Source organism: Salmo salar, chromosome ssa01, assembly GCF_905237065.1.
Source record: "Salmo salar chromosome ssa01, Ssal_v3.1, whole genome shotgun sequence".
Taxonomy (NCBI): domain Eukaryota; kingdom Metazoa; phylum Chordata; class Actinopteri; order Salmoniformes; family Salmonidae; genus Salmo; species Salmo salar.
In genome coordinates this window covers 67,773,493-67,800,058 of record NC_059442.1, presented here as the reverse complement: position 1 = coordinate 67,800,058, position 26,566 = coordinate 67,773,493, and the positions used below count along the sequence as shown (strand labels likewise).

At 43.6% G+C, this 26,566-nt stretch overlaps 2 protein-coding genes across 7 annotated transcripts; one reads left to right on the top strand and one right to left on the bottom strand.

The window, feature by feature from the left end:
* Window positions 1-6,440: 6,440 nt before the first annotated feature.
* LOC106608780 (uncharacterized) lies at window positions 6,441-13,041 on the top strand. Of its 4 annotated transcripts, XM_014206911.2 has the most exons (5): window positions 6,467-6,732; window positions 10,822-10,953; window positions 11,118-11,328; window positions 12,158-12,455; window positions 12,589-13,041. In XM_014206911.2, exons 2-5 carry the CDS (start codon window positions 10,877-10,879, stop codon window positions 12,990-12,992), a joined length of 990 nt encoding a protein of 329 aa, XP_014062386.1. In that variant the 5' UTR covers window positions 6,467-6,732; window positions 10,822-10,876; the 3' UTR covers window positions 12,993-13,041. The 4 variants fall into 4 exon arrangements, with proteins under 4 accessions (XP_014062396.1, XP_014062386.1, XP_014062406.1 ...); XM_014206921.2 differs by lacking the exon at window positions 10,822-10,953 and having other exon boundaries at window positions 6,441-6,732; XM_014206931.2 differs by lacking the exon at window positions 10,822-10,953 and having other exon boundaries at window positions 6,468-6,732; window positions 11,249-11,328.
* A 1,639-nt stretch (window positions 13,042-14,680) lies between these two features.
* Window positions 14,681-26,293, bottom strand: ecd (ecdysoneless homolog (Drosophila)). 3 transcript variants are annotated; one of them, XM_014204832.2, is made up of 14 exons: window positions 26,139-26,293; window positions 23,380-23,605; window positions 23,146-23,263; window positions 22,955-23,042; window positions 22,614-22,792; window positions 22,240-22,432; window positions 21,777-21,905; window positions 21,551-21,676; window positions 20,979-21,064; window positions 20,360-20,469; window positions 19,825-20,053; window positions 19,602-19,669; window positions 15,397-15,602; window positions 14,681-15,255 (listed from the first exon to the last, which is right to left on the bottom strand). In XM_014204832.2, exons 2-14 carry the CDS (start codon window positions 23,582-23,584, stop codon window positions 15,055-15,057), a joined length of 1,938 nt encoding a protein of 645 aa, XP_014060307.2. In that variant the 5' UTR covers window positions 23,585-23,605; window positions 26,139-26,293; the 3' UTR covers window positions 14,681-15,054. The 3 variants fall into 3 exon arrangements, with proteins under 3 accessions (XP_014060307.2, XP_014060327.2, XP_014060318.2); XM_014204852.2 differs by having other exon boundaries at window positions 14,681-15,252; XM_014204843.2 differs by having other exon boundaries at window positions 26,144-26,285.
* Window positions 26,294-26,566: the final 273 nt, after the last annotated feature.

Here is a 26,566-nt window from a genome sequence, read left to right as displayed (position 1 = left end):
AAGAAGGTTTGCTGTGTCTGTCAGCGTAGTGTCCAGAGCATGGAGGCACTACCAGGAGACAGGCCAGTACATCAGGAGACGTGGAGGAGGCCGTAGGAGGGCAACAACCCAGCAGCAGGACCGCTACCTTTGTGCAAGGAGGAGCACTGCCAGAGCCCTGCAAAATGACCTCCAGCAGGCCACAAATGTGCATGTGTCTGCTCAAACGGTCAGAAACAGACTCCATGAGGGTGGTATGAGGGCCCGACTTCCACAGGTGGGGGTTTTGCTTACAGCCCAACACCGTGCAGGACGTTTGGCATTTGCCAGAGAACACCAAGATTGGCAAATTCGCCACTGGCGCCCTGTGCTCTTCACAGATGAAAGCAGGTTCACACTGAGCACATGTGACAGACGTGACAGAGTCTGGAGACGCCGTGGAGAACATTCTGCTGCCTGCAACATCCTCCAGCATGACCGGTTTGGCGGTGGGTCAGTCATGGTGTGGGGTGGCATTTCTTTGGGGGGCCGCACAGCCCTCCATGTGCTCGCCAGAGGTAGCCTGACTGCCATTAGGTACCGAGATGAGATTCTCAGACCCCTTGTGAGACCATATGCTGGTGCGGTTGGCCCTGGGTTCCTCCTAATGCAAGACAATGCTAGACCTCATGTGGCTGGAGTGTGTCAGCAGTTCCTGCAAGAGGAAGGCATTGATGCTATGGACTGGCCCGCCCGTTCCCCAGACCTGAATCCAATTGAGCACATCTGGGACATCATGTCTCACTCCATCCACCAACGCCACGTTGCACCACAGACTGTCCAGGAGTTGGCGGATGCTTTAGTCCAGGTCTGGGAGGAGATCCCTCAGGAGACCATCTGCCACCTCATCAAGAGCATGCCCAGGCGTTGTAGGGAGGTCATAGAGGCACATGGAGGCCACACACACTACTGAGCCTCATTTTGACTTGTTTTAAGGACATTACATCAAAGTTGGATCAGCCTGTAGTGTGGTTTTCCAATTTATTTTTGAGTGTGACTCCAAATCCAGACCTCCATGGGTTGATAAATTGGATTTCCATTGATTATTTTTGTGTGATTTTGTTGTCAGCACATTCAACTATGTAAAGAAAAAAGTATTTAATAAGATTATTTCTTTCATTCAGATCTAGGATGTATTGTTTAAGTGTTCCCTTTATTTTTTTTCGCAGTATAACTTTAAGCTGTTTTGTTTTCTTTGTCATTGTTGCCCTAGATCTATGACCATCTTTTATTAAAGGTTCTTTGATGGATGATGTTTTACAGAACACTAAAACAATGATGTTGCAGCATTACATTGGATAAGGGGAGAGGAAGTGAACGTATTTGCATCAGTGATGATACCAACCTGTACATAGGCCATTTGTGTATTCATAGTTCGGTTAGAAGTTTGTTGAGCTCCAACATTTTGTCCGGTACCTGGTAGAGCTACGAATAATATAAACATATTTTCCTGATGTTTCTGCTATCACTGAACATTGCACCATTTAACAGCTATGTTAAGAAGAGAAGAGAGTCATCTGGTGGTTCTTACAGATGTTGCAAAGTAAGGATGCTCTGTATATGAAACACATGGACATAAGTTCCTGTTGAAAGAAACTCAAGAGATCGAAGTTGTGTTATTGTTAACATATTATGAGGGGAGGAAAGAAAAGCAGAGGTAATGGAGCCAGTATCTCAGTATCAGTCCCAGATTATGTGACTGGTTTATCTCATTTGTCCCCTCATCCCCATGCAGGAGCGTTCCTGTACTCTGGCAAATTGTTTAATTCCTCAATTCTACAGTGGGAAAAACAGTAGTCTCTTCTGCAATATGTATGATTCACCACTGTGGAGGTTTATTATTAATTTAGTAGGTTATAACTGTTATAACATGGTAATAAACTGTACATAAATTGGTACAATAGTATGTTTTAAAAACTGTGTCGTGACATTGGCACCATTAATGCGATGACAATTATTTTATCAAATTAATTAACTATGTTTAATTATTACAATGATTAAATTAATCATGTAACAATTAACTCATTAGCAATCTTGGGGCACCACAGAAAACCTTTGTTTTATGAGTTTCCAGAATTAACTCTATCAGAATATATCGCTATCATTTTAGTCATCCATTAATTATTATTACCTCATTTGTCAGTCTCATTCTGAATGTCGTAATATCCCATAAATCTGCACGAACCCTAATCTCTGTGATGAATCAGCGATACACAAATTGGCTTAATTATTTATTTACTAACTAACTAATGACACAGAATTACATAAAAACACACACACAGGATAGATTATATGTTGGGGGGGAGACAAAGGAATTCAACTATCATACATACAGCTGAATACACTCATCAACAATATGGATATTTAGCACCCCAACAACCGCTCATTCGAATTTAGAAATGCAGGTACATATTTGCACTTGTATGTCTTTGTCATCACACTCTGCTGAAAACACCTGATCAGTCTGTGGAGTCAGTTGACAGAAAGTCTCTGGTTGTGTTGTCCACAAGAGGTCCCCATGTCCTTTGTAGTCGTAGCGTCTTGGTCTTGGCGTGTCTGTTAGAATGGGTCTTCCAGAGGTGTAACACACGGTGTTCAGCGGGCCTTGTCCTTCACTCTGTTTGTTTAGAATAGATACCTTAGAGATATCTATAGTGGTGTGCATCAACAGTCTATCAACAGCTGCAGACTGAATGTTCCTGTGTAGTCTTCTTCTTCAGAGGGTCTTACCATTTTCTGGTATTGTAGTCCTTAATGTTAGGGACAGACGTTCCGCTAGCGGAACGCCTCACCAATATCCAATGGCGCGAATGTGGCGCGAATTACAAATACCTCAAAAATGCAAAATCTTAAATTTTTCAAAGATATGACTATTTTACACCATTTTAAAGACAAGACTCTCCTTTATGTAACCACATTGTCCAATTTCAAAAAGGCTTTACAACGAAAGCAAAACATTAGATTATGTCAGAGTACCCAGCCAGAAATAATCACACACCCATTTTTCAAGCTAGCATATATGTCACAAAAACCAAAACCACAGCTAAATGCAGCACTAACCTTTGATGATCTTCATCAGATGACATTTCTAGGACATTATGTTATACACTACATGCATGTTTTGTTCAATCAAGTTCATATTTATATCAAAAAACAGCTTTTTACATTAGCATGTTTTGTTCAGAACTAGCATACCCACCGAAAACTTCCGGTGAATTTACTAAATTACTCACGATAAACGTTGACAAAAAACATAACAAGTATTTTAAGAATTATAGATACAGAACTCCTTTATGCAATCGCGGTGTCCGATTTTAAAATAGCTTTTCGGTGAAAACACATTTTGCAATATTCTGAGTAGATAGCCCGGCCATCACGGCTAGCTATTTTGACACCCACCAAGTTTGGCACTCACCAAACTCAGATTTACTATAACAAAAATTGGATTACCTTTGCTGTTCTTCATCAGAATGCACTCCCAGGACTTCTACTTCAACACCCAATGTTGTTTTGGTTCCAAATAATCCATAGTTATATCCAAATAGCTCCGTTTTGTTCGTGCGTTCAAATCACTATCTGAAGGGTGACGCGCCGGCGCGTTTCGTGTCAAAAAATTCAAAATATTCCATTACCGTACTTCGAAGCATGTCAAACGCTGTTTAAAATCAATTTTTATGCGATTTTTCTCGTAAAATAGAGATCATTTTCCAACCGGGAGACGTTGTATCCGTTCAAACACTGAAAGTAAAACATGGAGTCGTCACATGCACGCGCACACCAGTGCCATTGTTCTCAGAAGTACCACTCTCCAAAACCCCTACTGTTTTTCGCCCAGAGACTGCAGAGTTATCATTCAGTGTTCTGGCGCCTTCTGAGAGCCAATGGAAGCCTTAGAAAATGTCACGTTACAGCAGAGATCCTGTATTTTCGATAAAGAGGCTACAGAAGGCCAAGAAATGGTCAGACAAGGCACTTCCCATGTAGAATCTTCTCAGGTTTTGGCCTGCCATATCAGTTCTGTTATACTCACAGACACCATTCAAACAGTTTTCGAAACTTTAGGGTGTTTTCTATCCAAATCTACTAATTATATGCATATTCTAGTTTCTGGGCAGGAGTAATAACCAGATTAAATCGGGTACGTTTTTTATCCGGCCGTGAAAATACTGTCCCCTATCCCAAACAGGTTAAGCCATGTTTGGATAATCCCAACAACCCAACTTGTTGGGTTATTCTCGCAATCCAAATGGCTGGGTCACAATAACCCAGCATATGTTCTGTCCAATATTTACCCAGCCCTGGGTTACCAAATAACCCAAATTGTTTTTTTTTTAACGCATTATTTTGTGCATGAAGGATCAGTGATTAGATTCCCACTAGGGTTACTGTAGGACCAGATACACCTCCATGCACAGATGAAGTCATACTAAACAGTACGGTATGACACATTTGCAGAGGATGGATACAAATGCAGAGGATGGAGCAGACAAATGCATTGTTTATTTAAAAATGAAAGTCAAAGATAGACCTAACAGTACTTCCATACAATATGTAAAGCATTCATGACAAAGTTCTATGTGCTTTTACCACTAGGCTACATATACTGTAAGCTCAAAACCATGACCAAGCCATGCTACTTTTATAACATCTCAATAACATGTTTACAACTATCTACAATGTGGCCCACAGTTATTTTCCAAATGGCTTCAAGGCATATAACGCCTACAATTGTATCCTGGATAGATAACCAGCTGACATGCATGGGTTAAAACCTCTTATTTTCTGAAACCACAACCGCCTCTCCTCTCAGGGATCAAATCACTCCTTCCTATGACCACCTCTGGGTGATCTATTTAAGCAATAAGTCCCGAGGAGGTGTGGTATATGGCCAATATAACACGGCTAAGGGCTGTTCTTAGGCACGACGCAAAGTGGCCATATATCACAAACCCCCAAGGAGCCTTATTGCTATTATAAACTGGTTATCAATGTAATTAGAGCAGTAAAACAAAATGTTTTGTCATACCTCTGGTATACGGTCTGATATACCACGGCCTTTAGCTAATCACAATTCAGGGCTCAAACCACCCTGTTTGTAATTACATATGGATCACTAATCTAAGAGAGCTACTGTTTGTTGATAATTTTCTGTTAAACAAGATACAGATGGAGTTTGATGCAAAGACAATTTTACATTATTTCCCTACTGTAGAATACATAGATACATACTGTCTTTGTTAGTGGTATTTGCCCACCTACAAAGACACTTTACTGTCCCCCTATGGATTCTAAACTCATCAAAAAAAATCAACGTCCCTTTTTTAGGACCCTGTCTTTCAAAGATAACTCGTAAAAATCCAAATAACTTCACAGATATGAAGCATGAACAATTAATGAACATGCACCTGTGGAACGGTCATTAAGACACTAACAGCTTACAGACAGTAGGCAACAACTAAGGTCACAGTAATGAAAACTTAGGACACTAAAGAGGCCTTTCTACTGACTCTGAAAAGCACCAAAAGAAAGATGCCCAGGGTCCATGCTCATCTGCGTGAACGTGCCTTAGGCATGCTGCAAGGAGGCATGAGGACTGCAGATGTGGTCAGGTCAATAAATTGCAATGTCCGTACTGTGAGACGCCTAAGACAGCGCTACAGGGAGACAGGATGGACAGCTGATCCTCCTCGCAGTGGCAGACCACGTGTGACAACACCTGCACAGGATCAGTACATCCAAACATTACACCTGCGGGACAGGTACAGGATGGCAACAACAACTGCCTGAGTTACACCAGGAACTCACAATCCCTCCATCAGTGCTCAGACTGTCCGCAATGGGCTGAGAGGCTGGACTGAGGGCTTGTAGGCCTGTTGTAAGGCAGGTCCTCACCAGACATCACCGGCAACAATGTCGCCTATGGGCACAAACACACCGTCACTGGACCAGACAGGACTGGCAAAAAGTGCTCTTCACTGATGAGTCGCGGTGATGGTGATGGTCGGATTCGCGTTTATCGTCGAAGGAATGAGCGTTACACCATTCCCCCCAGAAATGTCCGGGAACTTGCAGGTGCCTTGGTGGAAGAGTGGGGTAACATCTCAAAGCGAGAACTGGCAAATCTGGTGCAGTCCATGAGGAGGAGATGCACTGCAGAACTTAATGCAGCTGGTGGCCACACTAGATACTGACTGTTACTTTTGATTTTGACCCCCCTTTGTTCAGGGACACATTATTCCATTTTGGTTAGTCACATGTCTGTGGAACTTGTTCAGATTCTGTCTCAGTTGTTGAATCTTATGGTCATACAAATATTTACATATGTTAAGTTTGCTGAAAATAAACACAGTTGACAGTGAGAGGACATTTCTTTTTTTGCTGAGTTTATAATCTAACAGGTGAGGTTAAAGTCCATCTAGATGTCAATAACTGTGTGCTTAGTGTTCGTGAAGGTTCTCATGGAAAATGCATTCCGCTCAGGTCATTGGCCATCAGACAATCCACAACTGCCATACGGAGAACAAAGCAAGGGAACTTTTTTTAACCTGTTTTATAAGGAACATTCATCTGTGGTCAATATAACCACATCAACCTGTTTCATCTGTGGATATTGGTTGGAGAGGAGAAGGAGACGAGGGACAGTGGAGGAGATTGTGGAATATCAAATAAACACCTAATGTAAAAACACCATAATGGAACAATTCAAACTCAGTGGTAAGTCCATCAGTTTTACATGTTAAAACTATGTACATTTTCTTCAGTGTAACCATTTTAAATTTTCTGTTTCTTTGAAAACATTATCCTTGGTATTGGTCTATTTGTGTTTTATATGGTGCTTATGTCACCTGCATGTTCATGATTCTTGTGTGTGAGTGGTTACAGAAGATAATTGCGCCGGAGGAGAGGGCCGCCGTTTTAAGGTCTCCTAACCAATTGTGCTATTTTGTGGGGGTTTTTCGCGATATTTGTAAATTATTTTGTACATAATGTTTCTGCAACCGTATTTTACGGCAGAAAATAGCTTCTAGATATCAGGACAGCGGTCACTCACCTCGGATTAGACAAAGATTTTTACAACAGCAACAACAGCAAGCAGGACTCACACGATATTCTCCAAACACCCCACAGGGCAGACATCCCAATTTTTCGCAAAAGGAAGCGATGCAGAGGAAGAAGAGCGGGATGCCTCGGCCGGACCCGACGAAGGCAACTAGGAAAGCTGCCGTTTTGTCAATATTACTCGCCAACGTGCAATCATTGGACAATAAACTAGACGAGGTACGATCACGAATATCCTACCAACGGGACATCAAAAACTGTAATATCCTATGTTTCACGGAATTGTGGCTGAATGACGACATAGATATTCAGCTAGCGGGATACAAGCTGCACCGGCAGGATAGAACAGCACACTCCGGTAAAACGAGGGGGGGCGGTCTGTGCATATTTGTAAATAACATCTGGTGCACGGAGTCTCTAGATTTTGCTCGCCTGAAGTAGAGTATATTGTGATAAATTGCAGGCCACACTACTTGCCTAGAGAGTTCTCAGCTATACTTTTCGTGGCTGTTTATTTACCATCACAGACAGATGCCGGTACTAAGACCGCACTCAGCCAGCTGTATAAGGAAATAAGCAAACGGAAAACCACTCACCCAGAGGCGGCGCTCCTAGTGGCCGGAGACTTTAATGCAGAGAAACTTAAATAAGTTCTACCAAATCTCTATCAACATGTTAAATGTGCAACCACAGGGAAAACAATTCTAGATCACCTGTACTCCACACACAGAGACGCGTACAATGCTCTCCCTCGCCCTCCATTTGGTAAATCCGACCACAACTCTATCCTCCTGATTCCTGCTTACAAGCCAAAATTAAAGCAGGAAGCACCAGTGACTCGGTCTATAAAAAAATGGTCACATGAAGCAGATGCTAATCTACAGGACTGTTTTGCTATCACAGACTGGAACATGTTCCGGGATTCTTCCGATGATATTGAGGAATACATCACATCAGTCACTGGCTTTATCAATAAGTGCATCGAGGACGTCGTCCCCACAGTGACTGTACGTACATACCCCAACCAGAAGCCATGGATTACAGGCAACATTCGAGCTGAGCTAAAGGGTAGAGCTGCCGCTTTCAAGGTGCGGGATTCTAACTCAGAAGCTTACAAGAAATCCCGCTATGCCCTGCGACGAACCATCAAACAGGCAAAGCGTCAATACAGGGCTAAGATTGAATCATACTACACCGGCTCTGACGGTCATTGGATGTGGCAGGGCTTGCAAACTATTACAGACTACAAAGGGAAGCACAGCCGTGAGCTGCCCAGTGACACGAGCCTACCAGACGAGCTAAATCACTTCTATGCTCGCTTCGAGGCAAGCAACTCTGAGGCATGCATGAGAGCATCAGCTGTTCCGGACAACTGTATGATCACGCTCTCCGTAGCCGATGTTAGTAAGACCTTTAAACAGGTCAACATTCTCAAGGCTGTGGGGCCAGATGGATTACCAGGACGTGTGCTCCAGGCATGTGCTGACCAACTGGCAGGTGTCTTCACTGACATTTTCAACATGTCCCTGATTGAGTCTATAATACCAACATGCTTCAAACAGACCACCATAGTCCCTGTGCCCAAGAACACAAAGGCATCCTGCCTAAATGACTACAGACCCGTAGCACTCACGTCCATAGCCATGAAGTGCTTTGAAAGGCTGGTAATGGCTCACATCAACACCATTATCCCAGAAACCCTAGACCCAGTCCAATTTGCATACCGCCCAAACAGATCCACAGATGATGCAATCTCTATTGCACTCCACACTGCCCTTTCCCACCTGGACAAAAGGAACACCTATGTGAAAATGCTATTCATTGACTACAGCTCAGCGTTCAACACCATAGTACCCTCAAAGTCACTAAGCTAAGGAACCTGGAACTAAACACCTCCCTCTGCAACTGGATCCTGGACTTCCTGACGGGCCGCCACCAGGTGGTGAGGGTAGGTAGCAACACATCTGCCATGCTGATCCTCAACACTGGAGCTCCCCAGGGGTGCGTGCTCAGTCCCCTCCTGTACTCCCTGTTCACCCACGACTGCATGGCCAGGCACGACTCCAACAACATCATTAAGTTTGCTGACGACACAACAGTGGTAGGCCTGATCACCGACAACGACGAGACAGCCTATAGGGAGGAGGTCAGAGACCTGGCCGGGTGGTGCCAGAATAACAAGCTATCCCTCAATGTAACCAAGACTAAGGAGATGATTGTGGACTACAGGAAAAGGAGCACCGAGCACGTCCCCATTCTCATCGACGGGGCTGTAGTGGAGCAGGTTGAGAGCTTCAAATTCCTTGGTGTCCACATCAACAACAAATAAGAATGGTCCAAACACACCAAGACAGTCGTGAAGAGGGCACGACAAAGCCTATTCCCCCTCAGGAAATTAAAAAGATTTGGCATGGGTCCTGAGATCCTCAAAAGGTTCTACAGCTGCAACATCGAGAGCATCCTGACTGGTTGCATCACTGCCTGGTACGGTAATTGCTCGGCCTCCGACCGCAAGGCACTTCAGAGGGTAGTGCGTACGGCCCAGTACATCACTGGGGCTAAGCTGCCTGCCATCCAGGACCTCTGTTTATCTTATATGCATAGTCACTTTAACTATACATTCATGTACATACTACCTCAATTGTCCCGACCAACCAGTGCTCCCTGGTTGGTCGGGACAACCAGGGAGCACTGGGCTATCTGCATTGTGTCCCACCACCCGCCAACCCCTCTTTTTACGCTACTGCTACTCTCTGTTCATCATATATGCATAGTCACTTTAACCATACCCACATGTACATACTACCTCAATAAGCCTGACTAACCGGTGTCTGTATATAGCCTTGCTACTCTTATTTTCAAATGTCTTTTTACTGTTGTTTTATTTCTTTACTTACCTACACACACACCTTTTTTTTCGCACAATTGGTTAGAGCCTGTAAGTAAGCATTTCACCTGTTGTATTCGGCGCACGTGACAAATAAACTTTGATTTGACTTGCTATGTACAGTATCATCGTCCATTCAGTAAGTTCAGTTTAATAAGTACAATATAAATGGCTTATTTACATAATTACTTTTTCAATCTGATATAGTTACTAAGAGCACTTTTGTAAAAACAAACCAATCTTTCCACCCTATATTATAGATCACAGATAGAACGGTGGATATGAAATGTCTAGGAAACAACATACATTTTTCTTATGGAGTATTGTCTGAGTAAATATAGGGTATAGTCCACTTGAAGAGTTTGGGAAACCCTGTTGTAAATTACTAAAATGTCAAGGTAATTGTTTTACATACAGATCTCATATTACTGTATTGAATTATAATTTTTTTAGATATTTGTCACAAATGTATCATTTGTGCAGTTCTTTATTAAAAATGTAGTTATGGTACATTTGACAGTGTAAACCCTAGCAGTACTACTTATTTATCTGATAGTGAGGCAGATATAACAAAATAATTTGTCTCTAATATAACAACCCCATGTCATTAGATAGTGAAAATAAAACACCAAACTCTTTCAGAATTTCTTTAAAACAATAAAAGCTAATTTACCAACATTTCAGAAAATGTATATATGGCGCTTTGGAATGAAACTCTTAATGTATTGTTTTGTCATAGTATTTTGGCAGTTACAAAGACAGAACGCCCACGGTAATGGTGAAGTAAATTAATGAAGAAATAAAGATGTTAATGTGATTTATGCCATGGAAGTGATTGGTTAGCGCCCATTTTTTAGGGAGTGGAGGAACGATGGCTCTCTACCTCCATTACCTGCTGCAGTAGAGGGGTTGATGAGAGGCAGTTGGAATATGAGGATGGACCCCAGGGATACCTACCCTACTACCAGGGTCTGTCTCCTGACAGAATGGTAGTCACCGGTTTTCTATAATAGTTTAATAGTACTTAATTGCAGACACGAGATATATGCAGTTCATTGCAGTGTATTCCAATTTGTTTAAATGTTTCTATCAATAGTCTCCTGAAGTACACTCCTTCTGTATTACTCTCTGTACCATTGTGTTCCCTAAACAGTCCTTGGTGGATGAGATGGAAGAGGAGTGCTTGTACACTGAGGAGGTTTTTGCCTGATGTATGGAAGCCTCTGGTGCCATTACTCAGCTTTAGTGCAATGCTATTGGTCATGGTGTTGTATGCCCTGGCAGATCGGCTCCGCAGCTTTGTTGCTGATATCTTCATTCCCCAGTACCACTACCCGTTTGCTGTACCAATCACATTTGTCCAGGTAGGGCACGATTGGCTTAGGGTTACTATAAGAGTAATCTGTGTCAGGTTTTGAGTTGTGGTGTTTGGATTTTGCATGAGCCATCAATGTTTCTTATCATCATTAGGCCTTTGCTAAGTGGTAACTTTTAGAAATAATAATGACCAGAATTATTGTAAAATTATCTTCAGCCGGCTTGTGTGCGACTGTAGCAAAGCTGGTTTGACTTTGGATAGCCTATCTACAGGGCTAGTTAGGGTCCGTCAATAAATTACACAATATAAATGGGAAAATGTTTTCATGTTGCAGACCTTTGTTGTCTCATTAAATGCTTTCAATATTTGTAAAGGAATTTCTACAATCTATAGTTGGTTCGAGATTAAGTATATGAAATTGGGAGCTATTGACATTTTAAGATATTGTTCCATGTACATTGTGTAATTTACGGATGGTCCCTAACTAGCCACATAGGGATATCAAATGTCAAACCAAATTGTAATGCCCATTGTCAATCTGGTCGCATGCAGCTGTGTTCCCAATTGATGATTGCTTGGGTGCTGCCGGCTGTGGGTATGTGGGCTTGACTGAAATAAACCCAACCCAAGGAAAACTGTTACGGAACCCTCATTATGTGACATACTATCATCTCGCAAATCTCAATTTTGGATGACACAGACTATGACCACTTATTTACAATTCATAGTCAATTTTGACACTAGAATAAATGTTTGACTTATCGATGCCAAATAGGCAATTTTCAAAAGGAGAAGTTGGTTTTTAGGGGCAGTTGCTCTTTAAAATGGCTAATGATGGCTAATGTTTGCCTGTGTTTATGGCATGTCTTTCCCAGGTGCTGGTGACTCTGCTATACTTGCTGCTCCTCCATGCCATGGGCCTAGCACCACTGAAGCCCTACTCTTTGTCTCTGGGTGAACGCCTGCTGGTGCCTTCTATTTGTGGCAGTGCCCAAGCTGTGTTGGGTGTGTGGGCAGAGGCCAGTGCCCACTCTGGCATGTATGCCCTCACCATGCGCCTGCTGCCCCTGCTCTGTGTGGGCTGGAGTCACGGCCTGCGGCTGGCAGTACCACCATCAGTCCACCTAACGAGCCTTATCACGGTCATCACTTTGACCTCCGTCACTATCACAGGTAAATGCATTTACAGTGTTTAGCTTGAGGGGAAAGTCAAAGGGGGAAATCTTAATAGTCTCATAAAATTGAATGTGTTGGCGTGTCAATCATCAGTTGTGTCAGTACACTAACTTACCCCTTCTCCCTGCAGCGTCTCAGGGTCTCCCGTCAGTGGAGGTTCTGGAGTGTCTCTACGCCCCGCTGGCCCTCCTTCTCCATAGCCTCTCTTTGACCTGGCTGGCCAAGGTGGCTGAGACCGAGCGCCAGCGCCACAGCAGCTCCCACACCTCGCCTTTTGACCTGTACTTCACCCTGATGGTGAACCAGAGCCTGGTGCTTGGCTTCCTGTGCCTGCTGCACCCAGAGGGCCCCCGGGCACTGGGCGAGGGTAGCTGGCACAGCCTGCTCTTCATGGGCTACCTGCTGGCAATACTGCTGCTGGGAGCTCTACAGCACCTCTTGGTGGACATGGCTGCTCTGACCTACTCACCGCTGGCTGCAGCGCTACTCCACACGGCACACAGATTAACAAGACCGTTGTACAGCCTGTTGTAGATGATCCAACATGTAGGAGGATGAAGTTGACCCTAGAGACTAGTCAGAAGTCAGTTGCCTCCGTCACATACACATGGTTAGCAGATGTTAATGCGAGTGTAAATGCTTGTGCTTCTGGTTCCAACAGCGAAGTAATATCTAACAATTCTCCAACACCTAATACACACATATCTAAAAGGGGTGAATGAGAATATGTACATATAAATATATGGATGAGCGATGGCCGAGCTGCAATAGATGGTATAACATACAGTATATGAGTAATGTAAGATATGTAAACATTATTAAAGTGGCCAGTGATTGGGTCTCCATGTAGGCAGCAGCCTGAGTTAGTAATTACTTTTTAGCAGTCTGATGGCATTGAGAGAGAAGCTGTTCTTCAGTCTCTCGGTCCCAGCTTTGATGCACCTGTACTGACCCTGCCTTCTGGATGGTAGTGGTGTGAAAAGGCAGTGGCTCAAGTGGTTATTGTCGTATCTTTTTTGCCTTCCTTTGACATCAGGTGCAATAGGTGTCATGGAGCGCAGGTAGTTTGCCCCCGGTGATGCGTTGTGCAGACCACACCACCCTCTGTAGAGCGTGGCGCAGTTGCCGTACCAGGCTGTGATACATATGCCATTTAGCAGACCCTTTTATCCGACGCAACTTAGTCACGCGTGTATAGGTTTTACATATGTACGGTCCCGGGAATCGAACCCACTACCCTTGCGTTACAAGCACCATGCACCACCAACTGAGCTACAAAGGATAAAAAGCAGGGCATGATGACCATCAAATTACAATACGAGAATAGTCTTGAACCTTATAAGCTAAAGGTCAGCCATTTTGGTCTGGGAGTTGGTCAACCATGGTTTGCCAGTGCTATGATAAGATAGTGTAAAATAATGCATTTGAAGAATTTGTATGTTTGTTAGCCATCCAAATTTAGAGGAATGACTCCATGCATTTTTCCAACTGCCAATATTCAATTCAAACAACAGTCAATCCACAGACATACAATACATTGGCTGAAAACAGTTGATAGGACTTAGAAAAGTTGTAAATCTACCGAATAAAAATCAGTTCAATGTGCATTTTCTACTCTACCATTGTTGTTGCGTTAAATAGCAACAGTTAGTTATATAATAAACACTAGCCAACAGCTCACATATACAGTGGGGGGGTGGTTTATTATGGATAAGAGCGAGATCATTTTTGTCAAATAAAATATCTATTGGAAAGGCGCAGCAAACTCACCACCCTGTGAAGTTCATAACATATTTAATCTGTAAACTTTCCCCAAGTCGTAGTGGGACGACCACACAACATATCTTCGCATGACTCCAGGTTTACGTTATTAAATCAATATTTGTGCATGAAGGTGTTTCCACCACCATTTCCTGCATAATTAATGTTACTGACAAATCTCACCTTGTCTAGAATATTTTGTTGACATTTGGAATGTTTACTGACAAATTTGCTGTTTCCCATCAGGCCGGTCCTGACATGTACAGTACTTTACTGAGATGAAAAGGTTAGATGGAAACCTGGTCAGTGAGCAAGTCAACGCATTTATCTGAACATGTATTATTGAAATTGGCTGGGCTTTGGTTAATATTTAATAACAATCAAGGCACAGGGTAAGTGAAGAAAAGTTATTTTCACTGCCTTGAAACCACATTTAACTTAATTTAGAAAATGGTTACACATTTTGTCCCCAAAAAGTAATGGCTTTATTATTTGACTATTTCATGCATTCTAAGTGCTGTAAAGAAAAAAAATAACACATTTAAGACAGTCAGAATCAGATTAATATATCCAACAGGGATACAAGTGTCTCCGTGTTAGAATCACAAAGTTTTAGGGTTACAGTTAACTTTTAGATCCTGCCATTCTGAATGCAAACATGATCCAGTTGTCAAACCCTATCCTGATGATCAATATTGATTCTGGCCCAGTGTACTCTGAGCCAAGAGTTTAAAGTCCTGTGCAGACAGTAAGATATGGACGCTAGGTCATAATGAAAAGTCAGTGTTGGGGGGCAGGTGCTCATGAGCGGTCAGTGATGGGGGAGGGCAGGTGTTCATGAACGGTCAGTATTGGGGGGCAGGTGGATGCCAAGACTCTGCAGCAGGTTAGAGGCAGGCCCGGCCAGCCCAGCCTGGGAGCTCAGAGACTCCAGGAGGTTAGTGACCAGGTTAAGGTCTATGTTCAGGGGCTGAATCTCTTCATCATCCTCACCCAGCAGATCCTCCTTGCCGGGGCCTGCTTTACTGGTGTCCTGCTTGAACCATAGAATAAAATCGTTATTTAACATATTTCTATGCAACTAATTCAACTTATGCAGCCTCTCTCCAAATAACTCTTTTCAGAATTTGCACACTGCAACAAGAGGTAATAAATATCCACCACAAGTCAGACTTGCCTGCTGGTTGAAGCTCTGTCCGATGTTCGTGCCCATAAGCTCATGGTCCATCTCATCCATGTACTTCTTAAGACCTTCCAAAGCTTCTGGCCCTACTCCTAGCGGTCCAGTAGGACCCTTCACTCCATCATCATCATCATCATCATCATCATCGTCGTCATCATCATCATCTAGGTCGTCTGAGTCCAACTCCTCGTCCTTAGCCCCTGAAATATTTACATAGCACATTGTTGAAAAGTTCGGACTAGACAGGCCCCGACATTATACATCGGGTTAGGGCCGGGCCTGTCTTTTTTAAATCAATAACTAGGTAAGGGCAGGGCTCAGGTATACTCTGCTGTACAGTAAAAGCATATCAAATAAAATGTTATTGGTCACCACATATTTAGCCGTTACTGCGGATGTAGCGAAATGCTTCTGTTCCTAGCTCCAACAGTGCAGTAGTATCTAACAATTCACACAAATATAAAATAATGGAATTAACAAACAAATATTAAGACGAGCAATATCAGAGTGGCATTGACTAAAATACAGTATATACACATGAGTAAAGCAGTACGTAAACATTATTAAAGTGGACAGTGATTCCATGTTTTGTATAAAGGGCAGCAGCCTCTAAAGTGCAGGGTTGAGTAGCGGCAAGTGACAGCAATTTAACAGTTTGAAGGCCTTGAGATAGAAGCTGTCTCTCAGTCTCAGCTTGGGGCAGCAGGTAGCCTAGTGGTCAGAGCCACTAACCGAAAGGTTGCTGGATCGAATCCCCGAGCTGACAAGGTATAAATCTGTTGTTCTGCCCCTGAACAAGGCAGTTATCCCACAGTTCCTAGGCCGTCATTGTAAATAAGAATTTGTTCTTAACTGACTTACCTAGTTAAAGTTAAATAAAATAAACTTAACTGTACTGAGCTCGCCTTCTGAATGATAGCGAGGTGGTTGATGTCCTTGATCTTTTTGGCCTTCCTGTGACATCGGGTGCTGAACGTGGCCTGGAGGGCAGGAAATGTGCCCCCGGTGATGCGTTTGGTAGACAACACGATTGCGGGTAGTGCAGTTGCCATACCAGGCGGTAATACAGCCCAGGATCGAGCGCGATGGGACAAGGACAAACCCTTCCCTAACCCGGATGATGTTGGGCCAATTGTGCACCGCCTCATGGGTCTCCTGGTTGCAGCCGGCTGCGACAAAGCCCGGGATCGTACCCGGATCTGTAGTGACGCCTCAAGCACTGATGCAGTGCCTTAGACTACTGCGCCACTCAGGAGTCACTCAACTGTGCATCTGTAAAAGTTGAGGGTCTTAGGAGGCTATAGAAATTTGGTTTGGCCTCTGAGGTTGAAGAAGAGCTGCTGCGCCTTCACCACACTGTCTGTGTGGGTGGACTATTTCAGATTGTCAGTGATGTGTACACAGAGGAACTTAAAACTTTCCAACTTCACTACAGTCCTGACGATGTGGATAGGGGCTTGCTCCCTCTGCAGTTTCCTGAAGTCCACGATCAGCTCCTTCGTTTTGTTGACATTGAAGCGGCCTCGTCATTGCTGGTCATCAGGCCTACTACTGTTGTGTCGTCTGCAAACTTCATTGAGTTGGAGACGTGCATGGCCATGCAGTTAATGGGTGAACAAGGAGTACATAAGGGGGCTGAGCACACACCCTTGTGGGGCCCGTGGGTTGAGGATCAGAGAAGTGTAGGTGTTGTTTCCTACCCTCACCACCTGGGGGCGGCCCGTCAGGAAGTCCAGGACCTAGTTGCACAGTGCGGGGTTCAGACCCAGGGCCCCGAGCTTAATAATGAGCTTGGAGGGTACTATGGTGTTGAAGGCTGAGCTATAGTCAATGAACAGCATTCTTACGTAGGTATTCCTCTTGTCCAGATGGGATAGGGCAATGTGATGGTGATTGCATCGTCTGTGGATCTATTGGGGCGGTAAGCAAATTGAAGTGGGTTTAGGGTGTCAGGTAAGGTAGAAGGGATATGATCCTTAACTAGCCTCTCAAAGCACTTCATGATGACAGAAGTGAGTGCTACAGGGTGATAGTCATTTAGTTCAGTTACCTTTTCTTTCTTGTGTAAAAGAACAATGCGGGACACCTTGAAGCAAGTGGGGACAGCAGACTGGGATAGGGAGAGATTGAATATGTCCGTAAACACTCCAGCCAGCTGGTCTGCGCATGCGCCGAGGACGCCGCTAGGGATGCAGTCTGGGCCGGCAGCCTTGCGGGGGTTAACACGCTAAAATGTCTTACTCACGTCAGCCACGGGGAAAGAGAGCCCACAGTCCTTGGGAGCGGGCCGCGTTGGTGGCACTGTGTTATCCTCAAAGAGGGTGAAGGGGTTTAGCTTGTCCGGGAGCAAGATGTCGGTGTCCGCAACGTGGCTCATTTTCTCTTTGTAATCAGTGATTGTCTATAGACCCTGCCACATACATGTCAGTCATTGAATTGCAACTCCACTTTGTCTCTGTACTGACATTTTGCCTGTTTGATTGCCTTATGGAGGGAATAACTACACTTTTGTAATCGACCATATTCCCTTTCATTGTGCCATGGTTAAATGTGGTAGTTCGAGCTTTCAGTTGTGCAAATGCTGCCATCTATCCAGTTTGAGTAGGTTTCAATAGTCAGTGGTAACAATATCCCCTATACACTTCCTGATGAACTCAGTCACCGTGTCCACGTATACGTCAATGTTATTCTAAGAGGCTACCTGGAACATCTCAGTACACGTGATCAAAACAATCTTGAAGCGTGGATTCCGATTGGTCAGACCAGCGTTGAATAGACCTTAGCACAAGTACTTCCTGTTGGAGTTTCTACCTATAGGAAGGGAGGAGCAAAATGGAGTCGTCATCTGATTTGTCGAAGGGAGGGGAGGGTCTTGTAGGCATTTCAAAAGGGGGAGTAGCACTGGTCCTGTGTTTTTCCCAGAACAAGTACTACAGTCAATGTGTTGATAGAACTTCGGTAGTGTTCTCCTCACATTCGCTTTGTTAAAAATCCCCAGCTACAATAAATGGAGCCTCAGGATTTGTGGTATCCAGTGTTCATAAAGTCCAGTGTAGTTCCTTGAGGGGGAATATACTCGGCTGTGACTATAACAGAAGAGAATTCTCTTGGGAGGTAATACGATCGGCACTTGATTGGGAGGTATTCTAGGTTGGGGGAACAAAAGGACTTGAGTTCCTGTATGTTATCACACCATGAGTAATTAATCATGAAACATACACCACTGCCTTTCTTCTTCCCGGAGAGTTCTTTATGCCTGTCTGCACGATGTACCAAGAACCCAGCTGGCTGTATGGACGGGGACAGTAAGTCACGAGTCCGTGAAACCGAGTATGTTACAGTCCCTGATGTCTCTCTGGAAGGAGATCCTCACCCTGAGCTCGTCTACTTTGTCCAGAGACTGAACATTAGCGAGTAATATACACTAAAGTGGTGGATGGTGTGCTCCCCTCCAGAGTCGGACTAGAAGTCCACTCCGAATACCTCTTCTCCGCCAGTGGTGTCTCAGAGCAGCCTTTGGGATAAGTTCAATTGCCCTGGGGGTACGAAAAAAAGGCTCCAATTTGGGAAAGTCATATTCCTGGTAAGTGACCGCCGCTCTGATATCCTAAACTTATTTCCGGCTGTATTTAATAACACAAAAAACGTTCTGGGCAATGTAAGAATTAACACAAAAACAACAATACTGCAAAGTTTCTTAGGAGATATAAGCAGAGCTTCCATGTCTGTCGGGGCCATCTGACTAAGACCATAACAATTTCAGAAGTGCTTCAACCTCGTCCAATAAAAAAAACAGGAGATTTCACAGAAAATAATGTTCCTCAAGTTCAGAGTGACGAATATTACACAACTGCTCGCTCATGTCTCTTCATTGAGCAGAGCAGCCCAAGTTGATCCATTGCTATGGATACTCAGACTCAGAGCATCATGAGCAGAGAGGGCTGCGCACAGGGAGCGAGTGAGACAGCGAGGAGCAGCTAATGGATTTACAAACAAAATAAGTTATTTCAGATTTCGGGCCGGGCCTTAAATTTGGCAGAATAAATCTGTCCTGGGTAGGGCATGAATGTTGCAGGCATGGGAGAGCTCTGGCTTTAAATTCATACCCGTGCAGGGCTCTAACGCAGACCACCACTTCAAGCTAGTTCTAATGTAACATATGGATTTCATAAAACAGTAGCCCTTATTCAACTACATACCCATTAGTCTGTCCAGTGCACCAGCCATGGATTCTGGATCAAACCTGAACGGCTCATTTGAATGGGACCTGTAACAAAGGCAAATTACATATACCTGAATACCCGTTAGTCAGCTAGCGTACATTAACGTTCTATACAGTATTATTGCATAGCCCTTTACGTGGGAAGCTAACTGCTAAGTAGAACAGTGTGGACAGACAGTGAATCAGCCACTCAGTCTCACCAGGGTAGTTCGGCCCCCTCGTGTGAAGACATGGTGTTGATGAAGTTCTTCATGCCCTGAGTCACAGCCACTAGGCTGTAGCTGCCCTCCTCCTCCCCTTTCTCACTCCTTCCCCCCTGCGTATGTTTGCTCAGGCTGGGCTTCGAGCCACCCAACCACACTCCACTCCCCTCTCTTTCCTCCAACAGATGCTCCAGCTCCTGGGCTGAAATATCCAGCCAACTTTCACCTGGAGATGGGGGGGGAGAGAGATAAGAGAAAAATCAGTGTTGTCATCAACCTTGAGCTCATCTTTATGGAAACAGCTTCTTTGTCCAGTTTACTACATGGGTATGTTCACTACAGGCTGATCCCTTCCCCTAATGAGCAGTCCTTATGACTGTGGTTTTATCTAACATGAAAGCCAGCATGCTACTTTGTGGTGTGAACATATCAGTTCAGTGAGTGAGATATAATAACATGAACTTTACTCAATGCACCTGAGCTGGTACAAGACTGACTGTTGTACTACAGTAAAGTGAGGTGTTGTACTCACTATCCTCTGGGGGTAGATGGGCCTCCTGTTTACTCAGCTCATCCAGGTTGTAGGGAGCACAGCTCTGTAATAGCTGAAGGACCTCCTCAGCTGGGGCCCTGCCACCTGAGCTACAAACACACACAGGATAGTGTATTCACACAGTGTTTCCCCTATATGCACTTAGCAGTGGCGCACTGCTAAAGAATTTTCAGTGTAAACTTAAATGACTAAAACCAGATAGAAAGTATGTAGAAAAGCTAATGGAGCAATATATTTTTCAATAAGATCCTCTTTAAGAACTAACAATAAAAACTAGACAGTCAGGGAGAATCTGAAATTCCCAAAACGTAATTTTGTCATGTTTGAGTCACTTAGATGGCTTGCGCCATGTCAAAATGCACATAATTGTTAGGAAATTAGCTTTACAACTGAAAGTTCTCAGCCCCATGACAAAATGTGTAGAATTGCAAGAATTTTTGTTTGAAACTGCACTTTTTTTCTCTCTGCCCCATGGTAAAAATTGCAGGAAATTAGCTTTAAAACAGCTACATTTGTCTCTGCGGCTAAGAGGGCTTCTAAAACCACGGCATTGAAAATACCACACGTGTACCTACACACACAAGCTGAGAGCACTCACCTGTGTGTTGGGGTGATTGACTGCTTAAAGAAGTTCTCTGCTGAGGTCATCAGTTTTCTGTAATGTGCAGAGCCCTCCAGCTCCCCCTGCCACAGACAACACAATAATATGTCACCAAAAGGTATAACGCTATGAATCACTGACAATTGCAATGCTAACAGCACAACACTGCTATCCTCAATGAAACGCGAAATAGAGGATTGTTATGAGTAATATAGGAGTCTGTACAATAGTTCCCCCCCCCTCTTACTGGTTAACGAGCAACAGAGATTAGCAGTCTCACAATCTAAACAATTATTTACTTTTGTTTGCAAGATTGCTAATCTTTTGTCTGTTGCTAACCAATAATAGAAAACCGATACTCTTGAACATGTGTAATCAGTTCACTGGGTTAACGATCAGTTGAAGCAATTGAAAATGCTGTCAAGATTACAGCGGTTTAATAACTCAAGAGATATATACATATACACACACACACACACACACACACAGACCAAATATATGCAAGCAAAGTAGACACTGCAAGCCTTGAGCCAGTCACCCTTTCTGTCAACGGCAGAGTAATGACTCACTCTGAAATAACCATTCTTCTTCAGACTGTTCAGAAATCCTTTCCACAAGGGGTTACAGCTGATGGGAGCATCAGGCACCAATGATGGCTGTCTGCATTTGGAGCACAGGATTTCAAAGCCATGGGCCTGGGAAGGTCAGAGACAAGAATAACTAAGAACTACACAATAAATAATTATCCCAAGTCTAAGAAATGTCAATATTGTTAGTGGGTGGGGGTGAACTCACCAGTTTCATGCCCAGCTCGTGGGCACGGTACTGGGGATGGGACCGGGCAGGCAGGGTGAACCCACTCCTCCGGTCGGGGGTGAAATGCTGCTGCTGCATTTGGGCGTACAGGCAACGGGTGAACGTCACCTGGAAATACAAATAGACAACATCTAAATACAGCACTAATATAGCAAAACTACACTGCATAACACAATGCAGTCGTGTTGTAATGATACCAGTATCGCGATACTAGGAAGTAAAAGAAACAAAAACAGCCTTATGTTTCCAACCAGAGTCACATTTGTATATTTTGCAAGCTATAGCACATCATATTTTACAAAAGCAGGTTTTAAAGGACCATAGAGTTTAGGCTGTGTCGTGTTCTTTTTTGCCAAAGAAAATCTATGCATCACAATATTGGTATCGTGACAACACTAAAATGCATACATCCGTCAACCAGTCAAAGGCAACTTATGTGTACTGAGGTTAGGACTCGTGTGTCGGCGGGAAAGGTCCGGAACGTCCGACAGGCCTGGAGATCTACTGGATCTCTCAGGTAGAAAGCTGACACTGCCGGGGCAACCAAGTCTGGTCTCTGTGCCAACACTGTAGCGATGCCCGCAGGCAGGAAGCAGTGAGCATGGTGAAGGTTTGCCTGGATCTTCTCTGGATATCTGTGAAGCCAGATACACCGACTCACGGTCATTATGACAGTAGGCTTGAATGTGTGGCTAGACGTACAAAGCTATATACCCTTAAATATGTATTTCTGAGCGATCATAAGGCCCAAATCTACCCTCAAACAGATACCTTACAATCACTTAGTCATATTGTTGTCTCTGCTGCTTCACTCACCCCTCCAGTCTTTTCCCCAGGGCAGTGCGGATCTTGGGGCTTGCGAGACAGGCCTGCGTGTGGGATGACAGCAGTGCCAGAGCATGGGTCACACTGGGCACCGCATCCCTGGGCAGTCCAACATCACCAGAGCGGGAGGGACAAGGCAGGATGTACAGCTCACCTCTGTGGAGGAACACCTAGCAGACCAGAATCAGAGAGAAACACAGATTGTGAGAGACCGGAGTGAGCGAGACCTGATATGCACCTACAGAGACAACAAACAAAGGTATAATCAGGTATGTGAAGCGATGTACAGAGAGTGATAAACAGATTGTAATCATCACACGTAGACATCTTACTCTGTTTTCACTGCTCTCTGGATTCAACCACTTGGGAAGATGGTCTGCTGCTTCAATCAGAAGGAACTCCCCATCATTGTCCTCTAACCTGTATCAAGTTAAAGTAAATATCAGTAGGAAAGAACACACAAAAGAAGAATTGAAACCAACTGGAAGTATTACAAGGCTTTGCAGACTGTGTTCCACTCTACCTGGCAGCAAGTTCAGGGAAGGCTTGCGTGATTTGGAGGAGGAGGTATACGATAAACCACTCATCCTCCACACTGTCCCCAAACACAGTGCTACCTCCAATGTGTGCAGGAACTCCCCCTGCAGGTACAATCAAGATATCACCATTCAATCAGTCAAAGCTTGAAATTAATTTATATAACAAATACTTAAAACCTTGAAGAACATTTGTATCCAGATCAGGACAAGCACTGTACCTTTCTCAGTGTGGTACTTGAGGTTGAATGGCTGCTGTTGCCAGATATACTGCATAAGGAGAGGTGCAACCTTGGCCAAAATCTCCTCCACTAGGTGTTGCAGACATAGCTCGTCAGCCTGTGTGTCTGAGAGGTTTGGCTGAACCAAGAAGAGATCATACTGGACCATGTCCTCTTGTATGGCTGTTCTCCTAAGTAGGTCCATAGTGGGGATGGCTTGATGAACCTATGATATAAGCAATAACAAGAGAAGTGATGTTTCTTGACTTTGATATCAGCAGAGACTGTTGTAGGTCAGGACATTGTGACATAGAGTGCATTAAGAAAGTAATCAGACCCCTTGACTTTTTCCACATTGTTACATTAGCCTTATTCTAAAATGTATTAAATACATTTTTCCCCTCAATCTACACACGATATCCCATAATTACAAAGAGTAAACACGTTTAGAATTTTTGCAAATGTATAAAAAATAAAACTGAAATACATTAACATAAGTATTCAGACCCTTTGCTATGAGACTCGAAATTGAGCTTTAGGTGGATCCTTTTTCCATTGACCATCCTTGAGATGTTTTATACAACTTTATAATAAAAAAATAAACCTTTATTTAACTAGGCAAGTCAGTTAAGAACAAATTCTTATTTACAATGATGACCTACACCGGACGACGCTGGGTAAATTGTGCGCCGCCCTATGGGACTCCCAGTCACAGCCGGATGAGATACAGCCTGTATTCGAACTAGGGACTGTAGTGACGCAGTGCCTTAGACCACTGTGTCACTCGGGGAGTCCACCTGTGGTAAATTCAGTTGATTGGACATGATTTGCAAAGACACAAACACACCTGTCTATATAAGGTCCTACAGTTGACACTGCACGTCAGAGCAAAAACCAACCCATGAGGTCGAAGGAATTGTCCGTAGAGCTCCGAGACAGGATCTAGGGAAGGGTTCCAAAAAATATCTACAGCATTTAAGGTCCCCAAGAACACAGTGGCATCCATTCTTAAATGAAAGTAGTTTGGAACCACCAAGACCCTTCCTAGCGCTGGCCGCCGGGCCAAACTGAGCAATCGGGGGGAAAAGGGTCTTGGTCAGGGAGGTGACCAAGAACCTGACAGAGCTCCAGAGTTCCTCTGTGGAAGTAGTTGTCCTTCTGGAAGGTTCTCCCATCTCTACAGCACTCCACCAATCAGGCCTGATGGTAGTGGCCAGACGGAAGCCACTCATCAGGAAAAGGCACATGACAGCCCGTTTGGAGTTCGCAAAAAGGATCCTAAAAGACTCACCACAAAACAAGAATTTATGGTCTGATGAAACCAAGATTGAACTCTTTGGCCTGAACGCCATCACGTCTAGAGGAGACCTGGCACCACCTACGGTGAAGCATGGTTGTGGCAGCCTCATACTGTGGAGATGCAAAGTAAGATCCTTGATGAAAAGAGCACTCAAGACCTGGCCCAGCGAGAGCACAAATCAAAGTTTGTCACGTGCACCGAATAAAACAGGTGTAGACCTTAGTGAAATGCTTACTCACAGGCTCTAACCAAGTGTGAAAAAAAAGGTATTATGTGAACAATAGGTAAGTAAAGAAATAAAACAGTAAAAAGACAGTGAAAAATAACAGTAGCGAGGCTACATATAGTACATACAGACACTACCTCAATCAGCCTGACTAACCGGTATGTACATGGAGATATGGTTAAAATGACTATGCATATGATGAACAGAGAGTAGCAGTAGCGTAAAAGAGGGGATGGCGGGTGGTGGGACACAATACAGATAGCCCGGTTAACCAATGTGCGGAAGCACTGGTTGGTCGGCCCAATTGAGGTAGTATGTACATGGATGTATAGTTAGTGACTACGCATATGATAACCATAGAGTAGCAGCAGCGTAAAAGAGGGGTGGGGGGGGCACACAATGCAAATAGTCCAGGTAGCCATTTGATTACCCGTTCAGGAGTCTTATGGCTTGGGGGTAAAAACTGTTGAGAAGCCTTTTTGTCCTAGACTTGGCACTCCGGTACCGACTTGAACCCCCTGTGCAGCAAAGCTTCCCATCCAACCTGACAGAGCCTGAGAGGATCTTCAGTGAAGAATGGGAGAAACTCCCCGTATACAGGTGTGCCAAGCGAATAGCGTCATTCCCAAGAAAACTCAAGGATGTAATCACTGCCAAACGTGCTTCAAAGTACTGAGTAAAGGGTCTGAATAATTGTGATCAGATTTTTATTTTTGATCCAAACAAAAAAACTGAAAAAACGTGTTGCTTTTTCATTATGAGGTAGTGTGTAGATTAAGAAAACAATTTCGTCCATTTTAGAATAAAGCCGTAACATGTGGAAAAAGTCAAGTGGTATGAATACTTTGACTGCACTATGTACAATGACATTTGAATGATAGCTAATTGAATTATAGGAAAATAAACTATTCAGCTCGTCTTACCGATTAATGTAATGATTCGCTAGCTAACTGTTAAAGTAAACTCTAGGGTTATAGTTTGGACATGCCTCTGGAGACCTTGCTATCACGGTATAATGTAATTAGGCTAGTTAACTGTTTGCTTATGTAACTGAAATTGATCACATGCTATCTTGATCTCTCGAAGTCTTCAATGTATAGGCCTAAACTAAAAATTACAGGATATTTGCAAATGAAGTCATGACAATAAAAGTAAGCAAACTGGACTGATAGCTAGCTAGCTAACGCGATACCATTCTAGTCATGATAAAACTACGTTAGTGATAGGTATTACCTTGCCTTGTTTATTATGTATCTGATGTAACGTTGGTCTTCAAGACGGAGTCCAATAAAATTACAATTAGTTGTGAACTTCTGTCGTTCTCATGCTGTTTTTAAGACAATTTTTGTCCTACCATTAATACATCTCGGCTATAAAACTACTTTTACTATGGTTCCTATATGAAACGGATTTATCTCAGAAATAATTGTTTACTGCTATGAAAATGTGCTTTAAACGTTTAAATATTGACCAAAGGTGTAACGAATCAATAGAACATTTGTAAAATGTACATAAAATGTGTAATTACAAAAAAATATCAAAATAATTATGTGTGGCCAAAATTCCCCGGTGAGAGACGGATATAATTTAGGAGCGCGATAGGAAAATCGCACAGAGCATATGGATTTGTAGTCTTTTATATTAACGAGAAAGGTCATATT